At 42.0% G+C, this 16,586-nt stretch overlaps 1 protein-coding gene across 2 annotated transcripts in view; it reads left to right on the top strand.

Annotated features, from left to right (window-relative positions):
* Positions 1-16,586, top strand: part of PIGN (phosphatidylinositol glycan anchor biosynthesis class N) — a 282,876-nt gene that overhangs the window by 41,188 nt on the left and 225,102 nt on the right. For both annotated transcript variants that reach the window (XM_056520984.1, XM_056520985.1), the window contains exons 5-8: positions 1,416-1,522; positions 2,380-2,504; positions 10,425-10,555; positions 12,905-13,012. In XM_056520984.1, the coding sequence (XP_056376959.1) occupies positions 1,416-1,522; positions 2,380-2,504; positions 10,425-10,555; positions 12,905-13,012 (471 nt within the window). The remainder of the gene's footprint in view (positions 1-1,415; positions 1,523-2,379; positions 2,505-10,424; positions 10,556-12,904; positions 13,013-16,586) is intronic.

Raw genomic sequence — 16,586 nt, 5'->3', positions numbered from 1 at the left:
TGCTGAACTGTACAGGTCAGTCACACAGGCCAGCAAAGGAGGGGGAAGCCATGAGGGGAACGGCGATGCGACACCTGAAAGAGCCTGGCTTGGCCTCTTTGACCCTTGAGCTGCACAGAACTAAAGCTGCACAGATTATAACTAATTCTTTCACCACTTTGGGCAGTAGTTGTATGTAAGTTATTGTAAGTTACACATGTACTATCATGTATGTGTTTAAAGGGGTGCTCCAGCATTCTAAACATTTTGTTTAGAAAACTCTGAGCCGGAGATTGGGATGTCATGGCCACGCCTCCTCCATTCATGTTTGAGACGCCCTCCTTCCATAAACATGAATGAAAGGGGGTTGCTGTGATGTCACGACCACTGCCACAGGAACACAGCATTTGTTTAGAACGCGGGGTGCTATGGGAGACCAGGGGGGTGACCAGCAGCGGGACCCCTGCGATCAGACATCTTTAAAGAAAGATGCAAAAAAGAAGAAAAACCCTTTCAGAATTGCTTTCTATTTTTCATTTCACTCTTTAATAAGTTATAAATCAATAAATGTATATGAACCCCAAGATGTTTTTTTTTTTTTTTTTTTACAAAATATCACTCTTCCTGCAAAAAAGGCTGCATTCATATTAAAAGAGAAACCAAAAAATGATGTCCGTTATGTCCCTTGAAATGCGCCAACACAAACACTACTTTTCTCCATGAAATAGGCAACACATATTTTGCAAAAAGATTAAGTCCTAAAAATAACATACATAATAGTTGTGTTTTAAATTTACACCATATGCTGTGTAGCATAAATAATATGTTCCCTTCCGTTGTTACTTCTGTGGGTTGGTTTGATCAGTGTGATCTGTGTTCGTAAAGACCCATAGAATAAAGGTAATATAATAACAATGGCAACATTACAGGTAATAAAATGTTATCATTTAGACGTCCCTGTCATTTTGGAAAACTTTTGACATGTTGTCCAGACGCACTCAATTCTTAGACCTGCTGCAATTGTGGATTACTGCCGGGTGAAGTGCTTGGCAGCTCATGCCTTACTCCCTGGCTGTCACTCAAACCCGATTCACAGAGACTCTAATGCAGTGAATGAGTTGGACTGAGTGGCCATCCGGGGAGTAAAGAGCACTGCTATGTGCTTCACAGGGTTAAAAATCACTATCACAACAGGTCTAGGGTGACCCGCTGCAATCCGAACTGAATTTCCAGACAATTTTAAAGTTTTTCCAAATGACAGTGACTGTTTATGCTATTTGGACCACAAAATGATTCCATAGAAAAACATCCTATATAAGTAATCTTATAGCTATGTTGAAGGAAAAAAATGTATTGCCAAAAAAAAGGCAGGTCCTGAAGGGTTAGTTAATACTTTCTTGGTTGTTTATTTACCTATTTTGTAATTGTCCTTTTAGGTGCTAGTGGCGACCATGTGTTTACATACTGTTACTTGGCAGAAAGTGAGGATTTTGCATCTGCGGATGCAGCCAAACTGGATACGTGGGTTTTTGACCATGTAAAGGTTAGTAAAAAGATTCCAGAATTATTATTTAAATTGCAGCAGAATAATTGATTAATATAATGATAGCTGCACATAGTAAATTATTCTGATCTGTCAAGGTATGGGGAAAACTATTATTAGCATTTGAGTGTATTATTAAATTGTTAGTTAATATTTAACAAACTGCTGACATTGACAGTATAAGCAAATATAAGTAACTTTGTAATATAGCTTATTATTGAAAATGGTTTTTCCCCACTTATCCATTATTTTCCCCTCACCCTCCTAAACTCATTTACTCTAATAACTGCCAAAAGTCCACCCTAAGAGTCGAGACTGACATGCTGCCCATAGAAATCTATGGAGAGGAGTTGGGAGTGACACACACAGATTACAGCAGCTTGTAGTAAGTGTTAAATCTTACCTGAATATTTTATTCACACAGGTTACACATACTGCTCTATAATGTCCTCCATGCTGCTGCTTTTTCTATGGATGTGCTTGCTGTCAAAACATCTCCTCTTTTGTGTGTGGGCAGTGTATGGGAGACATCATAGCAGCTGCTATCTACCCACTAGCTCATCGACAACTGAAAATTAGAGATTCAGGCTGCAGAGGAGAAAACTGGTGAAAAATACAATTTACAAGTTGAAGAATGGCCACGAATTGTGCTACTCCTCATGTACACACAAAACAGCTTATATTGAAAAGATTGTTGAAAGGTTATAGACCATTCAAATATAAAGTAAGTGTAGGCAGCTTAGTTGTATTTACCATTTTCTAATCCCTACTATTGTATACTTATAGTTTTATTTAAAAAAAAAAAAAAAAAAGGCAAAAGTAGATGGATATGTGAAAAACAAAATTTCCTCTTTTAGTTATTTTTCAGGTCTGCTAAAAGCAATGAAACACTGTTACATAAACTCCATAAAGATAAAGTTGTTTTTTTCCTTCATCTCCTTGGATTGGATACTAATGGACACGCTCACAGACCAGGTTCACGGTATGTGCCTAACTAGTATCTGTAGCAGAAGAGTGCACTTCTGTTCTGGCATAAAAATAGAAACTAAATTCTTGCTACAATCTTCGTAGTGACAATACAAGACAAATTAACATAAACATATCAAGTATTGTAAAAATGAAAGGGTCTGAACGTTCTGAATGCTTAGGGGGAGATTTATCATCGTTGCTTTGGTAAATGAGTTCTGTAGGCATTTTCTTTTTGCTTTAGTTTGCTTATGTATGGCACATTTATCATACTATCACAGGGGGGTTTATAATTTTGGCTTACATAAGAAAAAAACAATAAATCACTTTTGAATACCATTTGTTTTAGCACACATAAGCAAAAACCAATAAATGACTTCAGAACACAAATTTGCAGCTTTGAAAAAATGTGTAATGTGTTTATTACATATTTTTTTTACCACTTTTTTTCCCCTAAATGTGCTAACTCATTTTTTAATTTTTTTTTATTTTTTATTACAGATCCGTGTATCCGTGTATCCTGTGGATTATTACAGATCCGTGTATCCTGTGCTCTTCCCGGCACAGGGGTGCCGGGAAGAGCCAGTACCAACAGGCCCGGAGCGTCAAAAATGGCGCTCCTGGGTCTAGGCGTAAAAGGCTTGCATTATTTAGGCTGGAGAGGGCCAGTAACAATGGTCCTCACCCACCCTGGTAACGTCAGGCTGTTGCTGCTTGATTGGTATTTGTGAGAATAAAAATAGGGGGAAGCTTATGTTTTTTTTTTTTGCATAAATAATTAAATATAGAAAAAAAAAAGGCATAGGGTCCCCCCTATTTTTATTTTCAGCCAAATACCAACCAAGCAGCAACAGCCTGATGTTACCAGGGTGTGCGAGGACCATTGTTACTGGCCCTTCCCAGCCTAAATAACACCAGCCTGTTACCGGCTAGTCCCAGAAGCGCCATTTTTGACACTCCGGGCCTATTGGTACCGACTCTTCCCGGCACCCCTGTGGCGGTGAGTACCGGGGTAATAATTGGGGGTTAGCACTAGCTGTAATTGGGGCTAACTCTAAGCCCCGGCTTTGTAATGGATTCTGTCTATAAGACAGCTTCCACTACTAAACCTGTCAAGTAAATAAAAAAATAAAAACACGTTTAAAAAAAATTTATTCCAAGAAAACACTTCCCCACAAGCCTGCGTTAACCATTTTATTAACATTAAACAGAAAGAAAAAAACAATGCTGATGATCGACGCAGTCCACTGAATCCAAAGTAGTCCACAGGATACACAGATCTGAAATGAGAAAAAAAAAAGAAAAATAGGTTAATACATTTATTGTCACCCGCCCACGCATCTCCCGTGCTGCACTACTACAACTCCCAGCATGCTCTTACAGTAAGGACATTCTGGGAGTTGTAGTCATGTGGTGCGGGAGATGTGCAGGCGAGTGACAAGATTATCACCTAATGTCTACGTGAGCAAGATGTCAAGGTGAGCGGTGGAATGTAACCAAATAAAAAGTCGCACATAAGCAGAGTTGCGCCAAAGTTGTGACAAAGTTGTGCCAAAGGGAAAAAAAGCTCTACAAACATTGATAAATCTGGGCCTTAGTGTTTTGAAGATGATGGTTTAGCCTCACTGATATCATACAATTTCTTGCTTATTAAAGAGAACATAGAGAAGAGAATAACCAAATGTTCTCCACCAGGAAATGTTTATTCTAGCTCTAGCTTCTCTTGATGCTGTGCTCTGAGGCATCATTGGATCGACAGCATAGATGAAGAGAAAGCTTGGTGAGAACTAAAATTAAAGACTGTCTGATACACTTTTTGATACACTTTTCAGATAAACAAATGTTGAGGGGGTACTGTTTTCAAATCAACTGGTGCCAGATATACACGTTATACTGATTTGTAAATTACTTCTCTTACGCCTTCCAGTAGCAGCATCGGAGGTTCGTGACGTCACAGCCACACCCCCTCAATGCAAGTCTATGGGAGGGGGCGTGACGGCCATCACACCAGCTCTTATAGACTTGCATTGAGGGGTCGTGGCTGTGATGTCACAGGCCTCCGCTCCGTATTGCCAGTCATCCGGCACGGAGCAAAGTTCTCTCTGTGTACCGGATGTCTGGGGTATCCCAACCAAGATCGCGGGGGTCCCCAGCGGTGGAACCCCCGCAATCAGACATTTGGATAGGGGATAAGATGTCTAGGGGCAGAGTACCCCTTTAAGCATGCCATAAAAATACAACTTTTTAGGTAGACCTGTAACATTCCCTAATAGGTCTTCCTTTTACCACTTCCCTCTTTCATTAGACAGTATCTTCTTGCATTAAAAACGTATTTGCACTTAATATCTGAACATACATACAGTCAGGTCCATAAATATTGGGACATTAACACAAATCTAAAATGTTTGGCTCTATACACCACCACAATGGATTTGAAATGAAACGAACATGATGGGCTTTAACTCCAGACCGTCAGCTTTAATTTGAGTGTATTTACATCCAAATCAGGTGAACGGTGTAGGATTTACAACAGTTTGCATATGTGCCTCCCACTTGGTAAGGGACCAAAAGTAATGGGACAATTGGCTTCTCAGCTGTTCCATGTCCAGGTGTGTGTTATTTCCTCATTATCCGAATTACAATGAGCAGATAAAAGGTCCAGAGTTCATTTCAAGTTTTCTATTTGCATTTGGAATATGTTGCTGTCAACTCTCAAGATGAGATCTAAAGAACTGTCACTATCAGTGAAGCAAGCCATCATTAGGCTGAAAAAACAAAACAAACCCATCAGAGAGAGAGCCAAAACATTAGGCTTGGCCAAAACAACTGTTTGGAACATTCTTAAAGGAGTAGTCCAGTGGTGACTCAGTGGTGAGCAACTTATCCCCTATCCTAAGGATAGGGGATAAGTTGCAGATCGCGGGGGGTCCGACCGCTGGGGCCCCCTGCGATCTCCTGTACGGAGCCCCGACAGCCCGTGGGAAGGGGGCGTGTCGACCTCCGCACGGGGCGGCGGCCGACACGCCCCCTCAATACAACTCTATGGCAGAGCCGAAGCGCTGCCTTCGGCAATCTCCGGCTCTGCCATAGAGATGTATTGAGTGGGCGTGTCGGCCGCCGCTTCGTGCGGGGGTCGACACCCGCTATCTGCCCAGAGAGCCGTTGCCCTGTACAGAGAGATCGCAGGGGGCCCCAGCGGTCGGACCCCCCGCGATCTCAAACTTATTCCCTATCCTTAGGATAGGGGATAAGTTTTTCACCACTGGACTACCCCTTTAAAAAGAAGGAACGCACTGGTGAGCTTAGCAACACCAAAAGACCCGGAAGGCCAAGGAAAACAACTGTGGAGAATGACTGAAGAATTCTTTCCCTGGTGAAGAAAACCCCCTTCACAACAGTTGGCCAGATCAAGAACACTCTCCTGGAGGTAGGCGTATGTGTGTCAAAGTCAACAATCAAGAGAAGACTTCACCAGAGTGAATACAGAGGGTTCACCACAAGATGGAAAACATTGGTGAGCCATTGGTGATTGCCAAACAACATCTAAAAAAGCCTTCACAGTTCTGGAACAACATCCTATGGACAGATGAGACCAAGATCAACATGAACCAGAGTGATGGGAAGAGAAGAATATGGAGAAGGAAAGGAACATGATCCTAGGCATACACCTCATCAGTGAAGCATGGTGGTGGTAGTATCATGGCATAGTGGGCATGTATGGCTGCCAATTGAACTGCTTCTCTTGTATTTATTGATGATCTGACTGCTGACAAAAGCAGCAGGATGAATTCTGAAGTGTTTTGGGCAATATTATCTACTCAAATTCAGTAAAATGCTTCAGAACCCATTGGACGGAGCTTCACAGTGCAGATGGACAATGACCCAAAGCATACTGCAAATGCAACCAAAGAGTTTAAGGGAATAAGTGGAATATTATGCAATGGCCAAGTCAATCACCTGACCTGAATCTGATTAAGCATGCATTTCACTTTCTGAAGACAAAACTGAAGGGAAAATGCCCTAGGAACAAGCAGGAACTGAAGACACATGCAGTAGATGCCTGGCAGAGCATCACCAGGGATGAAACCCAGCAATGTCTGGTGATGTCTACTCATTCCAGACTTCAGGCTGTAATTGACTGCAAAGGATTTGCAACCAAGTATTCAAAATTTTAAGTTTTATTTGTGATTATTATTCTGTCCCATTACCATTACTTTTGGTCCCTTAACAAGTGGGATGCACATATACAAACTGTCGTAATTCCTACACTGTTCACCTGATTTGCATGTAAGTACCCTCAAATTAACCTCTTCAGGACGCAGGGCGTATAGATACGCTCTGCATTCCGAGTCCTTAAGGACCCAGTGTGTATCCATACGCCCGTGGGAATTCCGGTCCCCACCGCTAGCCGGTTGGGGACCGGAGCCGGATGCCTGCTGAAATCGTTCAGCAGGCATCGCGGCATATCGCCCAGGGGGGTCATTATGTCCCCCCATGTCGGCGATGGCCGCAGATCGCTGGACAATTCAGCCCAGCGATCTGCGGTGATTCCGGGTCAATCGGGTCTCCGGTGACCCGGAATTACTGGCTGATCGGGGACGCATAGCCAGCAGGGGTGAAGTGGCACTCGTGCCACCTCACGATCGCCCTGATTCATCGTCCGGTTTACCAGCCGACCAATCAGGGCACCTGCTGCGGGTGTCACTCCCGCTCCGCCCCTTTTCCAGAGGACGTGATTGGGTGCGGGAAGACGACCCCGGCAGCTGGGGACCCTGATCCCCGGCGTCCCTGTTGGGATAGGGGTCCCAGGAGCGGTGGTGGCGGCGGCTGTTGTATAACTACAACTCCCAGCTTGCACAAACAGCTAAAGTGCATGCTGGGTGTTGTAGTGGTGCATCTGCTGGTTGCATAACTACAACTCCCAGCATGCCCGTTGGCTGAGAGTTGTAGTTTTGCAACAGCTGGCGGCACACTGGTTGTGAAACACTGAGTTAGGTCACAAACTCAGTGATACATAACCAGTGTGCCTACAGTTGTTGCAAAACTCAAACTCTCCGCATGTACAGTCTGTCATGCTGCGGCGCATGCTTGGAGTTGTAGTTTTGCAACAGCTGGATGTTCCCCCCCCCCCCCCAATGTGAATGTACAGAGTACACTCACATGGGTGGAGGTTTACAGTAAGTATCCGGCTGCAAGTTTGAGCTGCGGCAAATTTTCTGCCGCAGCTCAAACTGCCAGCGAGAAACTACTGCTAACCCCCGCCCGTGCGACTGTACCCTAAAAACACTACACTACACTACACTAACACAAAATAAAATAAAAAGTAAAAAACACTACATATACACATACCCCTACACAGCCCCCCTCCCCAATAAAAATGACAAACGTCTGGTACGCCACTGTTTCCAAAACGGAGCCTCCAGCTGTTGCATAACAACTACTCCCAGTATTACCAGACAGCCACTGACTGTCCAGGCATGCTGGGAGTTTTACAACAGCTGGAGGCACCCTGTTTGGGAATCACTGGCGTAGAATACCCCTATGTCCTCCCCTATGCAAATCCCTAATTTAGGCCTCAAATAGGCATGGCGCTCTCACTTTGGAGCCCTGTCGTATTTCAAGGCAACAGTTTAGTGTCACATATGGGGTATCGCCGTACTCGCGAGAAATTGTGTTACAAATTTTGGGGGGTATTTTCTGCTTTTACCTTTTTTAAAAATGTAAAATTTTGGGGAAAACAAGCATTTTAGGTAAAAAAAATAAATGTTTTTTTACATATGCAAAAGTCGTGAAACACCTGTGGGGTATAAAGGTTCACTTAACCCCTTGTTACGTTCCCCGAGGGGTCTAGTTTCCAAAATAGTCTGCCATGTGTTTTTTTTTTTTTTGCTGTCCTGGCACCATAGGGGCTTCCTAAATGCGGCATGCCCCCAGAGCAAAATTTGCTTCCAAAAAGCCAAATGTGACTCCTTCTCTTCTGAGACCTGTAGTGCGCCAGCATAGCACTTTTCACCCCCATATGGGTTGTTTTCTGAATCGGGAGAAATTGGGCTTCAAATTTTGGGGGGTATTTTCTGCTATTACCCTTTTTAAAAATGTAAAATTTTTGGGAAAACAAGCATTTTAGGTAAAATTTTTATTTTTTTTTTACATTTGCAAAAGTCGTGAAACACCTGTGGGGTATTAAGGCTCACTTTATCTCATGTTACATTCCCCGAGGGGTCTAGTTTCCAAAATGGTATGCCATGTGTTTTTTTTTTGCTGTTTTGACACTCTAGGGGCTTCCTAAAGGTGACATGCCCCCCAAAAACCATTTCAGAAAAATTTTCTCTCCAAAATCCCCTTGTCGCTCCTTCCCTTCTGAGCCCTCTACTGCGCCCGCCGAACACTTTACATATGAGGTATGTCCTTACTCGAGAGAAATTGGGCTACAAATTCAAGTATACATTTTCTCCTTTTACCACTTGCAAAAATTCAAAAATTGGGTCTACAAGAACATGCGAGTGTAAAAAATGAAGATTGTGAATTTTCTCCTTCACTTTGCTGCTATTCCTGTGAAACACCTAAAGGGTTAAAACACTGACTGAATGTCATTTTGAATACTTTGAGGGGTGCAGTTTTTATAATGGGGTCATTTATGGGGTATTTCTAATATGAAGACCCTTCAAATCCACTTCAAAACTGAACTGGTCCCTGAAAAATATCGAGTTTGAAAATTTTGTGGAAAATTGGAAAATTGCTGCTGAACTTTGAAGCCCTCTGGTGTCTTCCAAAAGTAAAAACTCATAAATTTTATGATGCAAACATAAAGTAGACATATTGTATATGTGAACCAAAAAAAAAAATTATTTTGAATATCCATTTTCCTTACAAGCAGAGATCTTCAAAGTTAGAAAAATGCAAAATTTTTATTTTTTTCATCAAATTTGGGGATTTTTCACCAAGAAAGGATGCAAGTTACCATAAAATTTTACCACTATGTTAAAGTAGAATATGTCACGAAAAAACAATCTCGGAATCAGAATGATAAGTAAAAGCATTCCAGAGTATGTTTAAAATGACAGTAGTCAGAATTGCAAAAAACGGCCGAGTCCTTAAGGTTAAAAATGGCTAAGTCCTCAAGGGGTTAAAGCTGACAGTCTGCAGTTAAAGCACATGTTGTTTGTTTCATTTCAAATCCATTGTGGTGGTGGATAGAGCCAAAAATGTTAGAATTGTGTCGATGTCCCAATATTTATGGACTTGACTGTATGATTTGCTTATCCACCTTCTTATGTGTTCTACCGTAATTTTATATATTATGGCACCAGTGTACCACTAAAACACTTTTTACCTTTTGCAGTATTTCTGCGTAGATTGTAAGTACTTGTCAGCTGGGCCCTCCCTTTCATTGTTTGAACTGTTTATCAGTTTGTCACTTTGTAATGTCTAATGTACATTTACCATCAGTATTGTAAAGGACTGCACAATATGTTAGCGCTGTATAAGTAAAAATTACTAGTATTATATACAGCAGTAAGCCTTGCAAACATAGCCTTATTTTTATAGAGGTTTTTTTTTGAGCAGCTCTTTTATGTCGTAAAAGTTCCCTAAACACTTATCTGCAGTGCTATTTTAGGAATGCCTCAAAACTGCCGAACATCTGTACATTGAGTTGTGTTTTTCCTAGATCTATAGTATGAGGTGTTTGTGCCTCTAGAGAGCTAGCTATATTGTTCATGAAATAAAATCAAATGGACTGAGGCGAATGAATGTGACGTGAAGGTCACTCGCATCCTCAGACTTTGTCAGATCTCTCCATGAGACAGAAAATTAATAACTAGCTTTCTTTCCAAATGTGTATGGGAAAATGGAACCTATTGCACTTTTCTGTCTTTTTTCATTTCTTGCCTGCTTATCATTACAATAAGTATGTTTCTGATCCATTCCCAAAAAGCGAGTACAAAGACAATGTGAAGAAAGTTGATGAAGGAGTCAAAGAGATGGTGACCCTGATAGAAGACTTTTATGAAAATGATGGTAAAACAGCTTTCATCTTCACCTCTGACCATGGCATGACAGACTGGGGTGAGTAGATCTGTCCATGGCCGTGTATTATTCCAAACAGCATTTTCAACAATGCCTTGTATCTTTTCCTTTTGTCTAAAAAAGAAGCGGTCACAGGAGAGTTGTCCTTGAGTAAGTATCTTGATCTGTGTGATAGCGACACTGACAGTGAAAGTTTAGGGTATATATCAGACCTACAAAGAAACATACATGAGAATAATGCTTATCACACTTAGTTGGTTAAAGCCCCCAATGTGCTTTCTCATGCCTCAGGAACAAAGAGTTCAACACAAATAAATAATTGACTTACTTTTACTTGTTTAGACTTAAAGGTATATTCCAGTGTCCTTATGATGTAGGGTTCAGTAAAAATATAGATGAACTGATACTTACCTAACCCAGTCCCACACAGCTTCAGTTTTTATGTTTCCTGGTCCCCCGCTTGTCAACAATTGTTGCTACTTGAAAGTCGAGTCTTCTAGGCAGGGCCTGTCTGCTTAGCCAGTCATTGACAGTGATGGAAGACCTGTCTTTAAAGGGGTGATCCAGGGAAGTACATATTAAAAAAAAGATGGCTCTTGTGACTCCTGTCGTCTTTTCTGGCTGCTTGTTATTCTTTGCCATCCTTCCCTCCAACTTCAACATGTGTACTACATTTCGCAGCAGCAATTTAGGGTTTGCTCTCAATGCATTTAGTAGCCCCCACCCTCCTACTTTGTTAAGCGAGAAATTCAGTGTCTGATTGGCTGAGGCTACACATACATCGCAGCTAAAGGGAGCATGACTCTTCAGTGCAGGACAGAAATGGTCTATGTCTCTCAGAAGGGTGGGGGCTGCTTTTCGAGAGGGACTTGGGCAAAGACACAGTGGATGGCTGAATGATGTATTTGCCTCACTCCCTGCGTGTAAATGACAACTGAAAGAGGGGATGCTGCTCTACATACCTAATGAATGATATTCACTAGGGATGCCCCTATACCGATATCAGTATTGGGACCGATACTGGACATTTGCACGAGTACTTGTACTTGTGCACATTTCCCCGATACCTAATCCTAAACCTGCCATCGGAACCCCTGCCGGCAGGTATCATGGATGGGCGGTAGGCCGCCTGCACTCCCCACGCAGATCAACTAGAGGAAGCAGAGCGTAAATTTACGACCTGCGCCCCCTCCAGAGCTATGAAGCACGTGTCGTAGCCAGGACCCATGGCTACTGCCGAACATCACCGATTTGGGTGATGTGCAGCTGAATGTGCTTCATAGCCGGGACCCGTGGCTAATGCTGAGCATCACTGATCTGGGTGATGTGCGGCATTAACCCTTTAGACATACGGGGATATATGATATATATGATATATTTCTTTCATTTATCGATGCTATTTTTGTTTTGATGGGACTTTTGATTGCTTTTTATTTTAAAAAATTATGGTAAATGAATTGACCAAAAATACACAATTCTGGACTTTGACTGTGCAGCTTTATTAAAGTTTAACTAAAGTTTAATATATTTTAATAGTTGGGAAATTTACCCATGCGGCGAAACCACATATGTTTATTTTTGTTTACATTAATTTATTTGGAAAATGGGGTGATTCTGACTTTTATTAGGGAAGGGGTTAAATCACATTTCTTACTTTTTTTTTTTTTTACATATTTTTTCACAATTTTTTTTGTCCCCGTATACGGAAAAATAAAAACAGTGATAGGGGATAGAAGAGGTTAGGAGCACAGCGCCTGACCTCTGCCCTAATGCGGGCTGAAGGACCTTTCTCTGCCTGCACCAGAGCAGAGGACGAAGGATGCAGTAGGTGAGTATACTGTGACACCTCTCACCCAGCTTTACCAGTCTCCTGTAGAGACTATCAAACTCTGTGATTTTCCCCCAAGGACCAATCACAGCTCAGCTTTCACTTTACCACAACTCTTTAGCTGAACTGTGATTGGTTGCTTGGGTAACACAATTTTCTTTCTTGCAGTACACAGTGCCATGTGTGGAGTCAAAAAATTATTAATATAAAAAATCCCTTTCCCTAATAAACTGACCCCCCCCCCTCCCCCAAAAGAAAGAAAAAAAAATCACATAAAAAAAAAATGGATCAGTAATTGATAAGGTCGACCACTACATACTAGAGTCAGTAACAGTCCTGACCTGCTTTCCCAGAAACTAAAAGTTTGTAGTTATACCTAAAGAATAGGACTGCATACAGTGTATATGTAGCGGACATTGTTATTTTGGTGTGAAATTCCATTTACTATAAATTTATATAGAATTTTATTATTGTATCTTGTCTATTATCTTTGCATTTGTTTCTCAGCTTACAAGGATGTGGTTATGCCAACAATTACTAACATATTTATTGTTTACCAGGGTCCCACGGCGCTGGTCATCCTTCTGAAACCTTGACACCTTTAGTTGCTTGGGGAGCTGGAGTACATCATCCAAGGGAAAATCTTTTACATGATCCTGTTTCAACAGGTATTATCTCTAGTTATGTCTAAAGTATATGAAGACATATTGGTATAATTTACAGTCAAATCTCTTATAAAACAAATACAATATACTAACTCAACATATTAAACTAAAAACAGATTTGTCAACAAAAAATAAAATAGACTGCATACTTACCTGCACCGATCCTCTACTTCTGCCATTCTGATGGCTTCCAGTGCACGATGCTCTCCTCTTTTTCCTGGTTCCTGTAATGTTTGGTTCCTGCAGGACATCATGTTCTTTGATTTCAGTGAAGTGGACATTCCCTGCTCAAACACAATGTCACAGGAAGAAGATGACCTGACGCCATCAGAAAGGTAGCAAGTGATTATGCCATTGTTTTTATTTTCATTGTAACCCAGGGCATTTAAAAAACACTCGCCGGCCCAGAAAGTCTCTTTAACCAATCAGGAATTTTCACTAATTATTAGAAGTTACGGTAGCAGATTTTGTCCCCCAACAGTCATATATTTATCACCAATCTTTTGGATATGTGGTAAGTGTTAATTGTGGTCAAACACTTTTAAGGCCAAAACAGGCTTTATTTCTGTGGGTTTAATGCTTCATGTGGTTTCTCTGCTTTTTATTCTTCTAGCAATATGACCTTTCTGCAAGTGTACAAGTTTACAGCCTTTTTTTTTTTTTTCCAACAAAGTCGCAGTAGCAGTCTACTTTTTAGGATACTGAGCTTTTCCAACAGCAATACTAAGATAATATATTGTGCAGCTTGCTTCTTGAGATGGGACAAGAGGCTAGTGAATCTTAATTCATGTTCAGTCTGCAAGCCAGACTGAAATGTCCTAGACAAACATGGAAGGGATCATTTATTATGTCACGTTGTCTCTGCAATAAAATATATACACTGAAAACGTTAAAGTTTTAGAGTTCTATTCAGAGAGAATAAAAACAAGTGAATGTTGAAGTAAGTTTACAGCCGAATGCTTAAAGGGGTACTCCGTACCTACACATCTTATCCCCAATCTAATGGATAGGGGATAAGATGTCTGATCGCAGGGGGGGGGGGTTCCTGCATCACCCCGGCATTCTAAACATTTATGTTCAGAAAGCTGGCTTTGGGCAGCCATGACTTCCCGCCACAACTCCTCCATTCATGTCTATGGGAGGGGCGTGGTCAACCACAGCTGTCACGTCCCCTCCCATAGACATGAGTGGAGGCAGCTTGGAGTGACATTACGAACATGGCTGCCTGAAGCAACATTCTGAACATAAATGTTTAGAGCGAAGGTTGCCGGCCCAGACATCGTTGGGCTTTCAGCAACCGGACCCCCGCCATCAGACATCTTATCCCCTATCCTTTAGATAGGGGGTATGATGTCTAGGGACGGAGTACCCATTTTACCTACCAAGTGCAGCATTTCATTTCTCCTCTGCCAATCTAGGAGTTTTTATTTTACTGTGCTGCAGTGAGGACGTGTCAATCTACCCTTGCAGCCAATTATCGATGTCACAGTAAGGGATGCAGTATCGCAGAGGCCCGTGATTGACTACATTGATCATGCGGGTATATGGTCATGCCACCATTGCAATACAGTAAAAAAAGACTGTCAGAGACTTCTGGAGACATAGGGGATTCATTAGGTAAGTAAGTGTTTTTCGTGAAAAGCACCTTTAAACATTATGTAGAAAGAAATAAAGATGGCACTCACCATGTTTGGGTTGGCGGCTGTGCTTTATTCGATGACCGGCAGACTACAGCATGGGGAGAAGGGACGCCAAGAGCGTGATAGCTATTTCGAGCAGCAGGTGCACGAAGAAGTGCATCTCCCATGCTGTAGTCGAATAAAGCACAGCTGTCACCCCAAAAGTGGTGAGTGCCATCATTATTTCTTTCTACACTTTGTTTGCTGAAGTTCCGATTGAGCACCCCGCTGAAGGTTTACGGACTGGGTGTCCCTGAGCGTTAGTACACTGGGCTTAAACATTATATTTCATCACTTAATAGCAGCCAGTGGAGCTTGCTGGATATTTCTGACTTGTACTAGAAACCCAGTAGGTTCTGGAAGTATATCTAAATTACAGTATATTTTTTATTGGATTGACTAGTTTGCTGTAAAGTACAAAGTATACCAAGAAACTGAAGAAAACCCCAAAAAGCCAAAACAACAACTCGAGAAGTGTTTCCTTTTAATTTTAGCCTTTAATTCTTATTCATAAAAAATATAGCAACACTGTTAAAATGGCTGTGTGAATAACTTCAATAATATGCAGTACAGATAGATAAAACCCTAATCTTTGCCCTAGTTGCCCTGTAGTACAGTGTTTCCCAACCAGGGTTCCACCAGCTGTTGCAAAACTATGACTCCCAGCATGCCCGGGCAGCCGCTGGCTGTCCGGGCATGCTGGGAGTCATAGTTTTGCAACAGCTGGAGGCACCCTTTTGGGAAACACTACTGTAGTACATGACCCTGCACCATACTGCAAGACAGCCAACCTATATTAACTTAGTGTCTGCCTTACATGCTCATACATAAAAGAGGGATCCTTTGGATAGGGAATAAGATGTCTAGCGGGAGAATACCCTTTTAATCATTCCAGCATACATGTTACAGAGGAAATAACATGAACAGCCAATTGTTCATCTTTAGGATATCATTGTATATTTGCACTTTGTTTCATTTTCATGTCACCAGTACTTCTAAAGACTTCCCTAAGTACATTTAAAGACTTTAAAGGAGTAGTACAGGGAAAAATAACTTATCCCCTATACAAAGGAATGGATGATAAGTTATTAATTGCGGGGGGTCTGAGAGCTGGGACCCCCGCGATCTCCTGCATAGGGCCGCGGCAGTTTGCCAGGAGCCGCCGTTCCGACCCTCGCAGGAAGCTGCGGACTGCACACACCCTCCATGAGATACATGGAGGGGGTGTGTTGGCCAGTGCTCTTGTGGGGGTCGGCACACCCCCTTCCAGCAGACTGCCTTGGCCCCGTTCAAGAGTTCGCGGGGGGGTCCCAGCACTCGAAAACATATGTTGTGAGCTGTAATTATAGGGAAGGAGGGAATCTCTTCCTATTTGCTCAGTTTGTGCATATTACATGGGATAGTATATCAGGGACAATTGTCTCATGTGCCGATCTACTAGAAAGTTCTGATTTGTCTGTTAATTTGTTGAAGCTCTAAGTATTAAACTGCATCTGGTACCCCTGACATAAGAATTTGGTTTGGGATTTCTGGTATGCTATTGAACATAAATCTTCATGCTAACACATGTGGTTGGTACATAGGTCCAATTGTATAGCTGTAAATAACTTTCTACCTTGTTGGGAATCTAACTTGTTCTTTGTAAATTTGGTGATTTTTAAAGGGTTACTCCGCTGCCTCAGCCTTCAGAACATTTTGTTTGGTTGTTAGAGCAGGACGCGGGGTTGTGATGTCACGGTCACGCCTCTTTGTGACGTCACACCACACCTCCTCAATGCAAGTCTATGGGATGGGGCGTGATGGCTGCCATGCCCCCTCCCTTAGACTTTTATTGAGGGGTGAGACAGTGATTTTATGACCACACCACCCGCACCGAGCTTTCTAAACGAATGCCAGGT

Source organism: Hyla sarda, chromosome 5 (assembly GCF_029499605.1).
Source record: "Hyla sarda isolate aHylSar1 chromosome 5, aHylSar1.hap1, whole genome shotgun sequence".
In the NCBI taxonomy this organism is placed as follows: domain Eukaryota; kingdom Metazoa; phylum Chordata; class Amphibia; order Anura; family Hylidae; genus Hyla; species Hyla sarda.
This window is presented reverse-complemented; position numbering and strand designations above follow the sequence as displayed.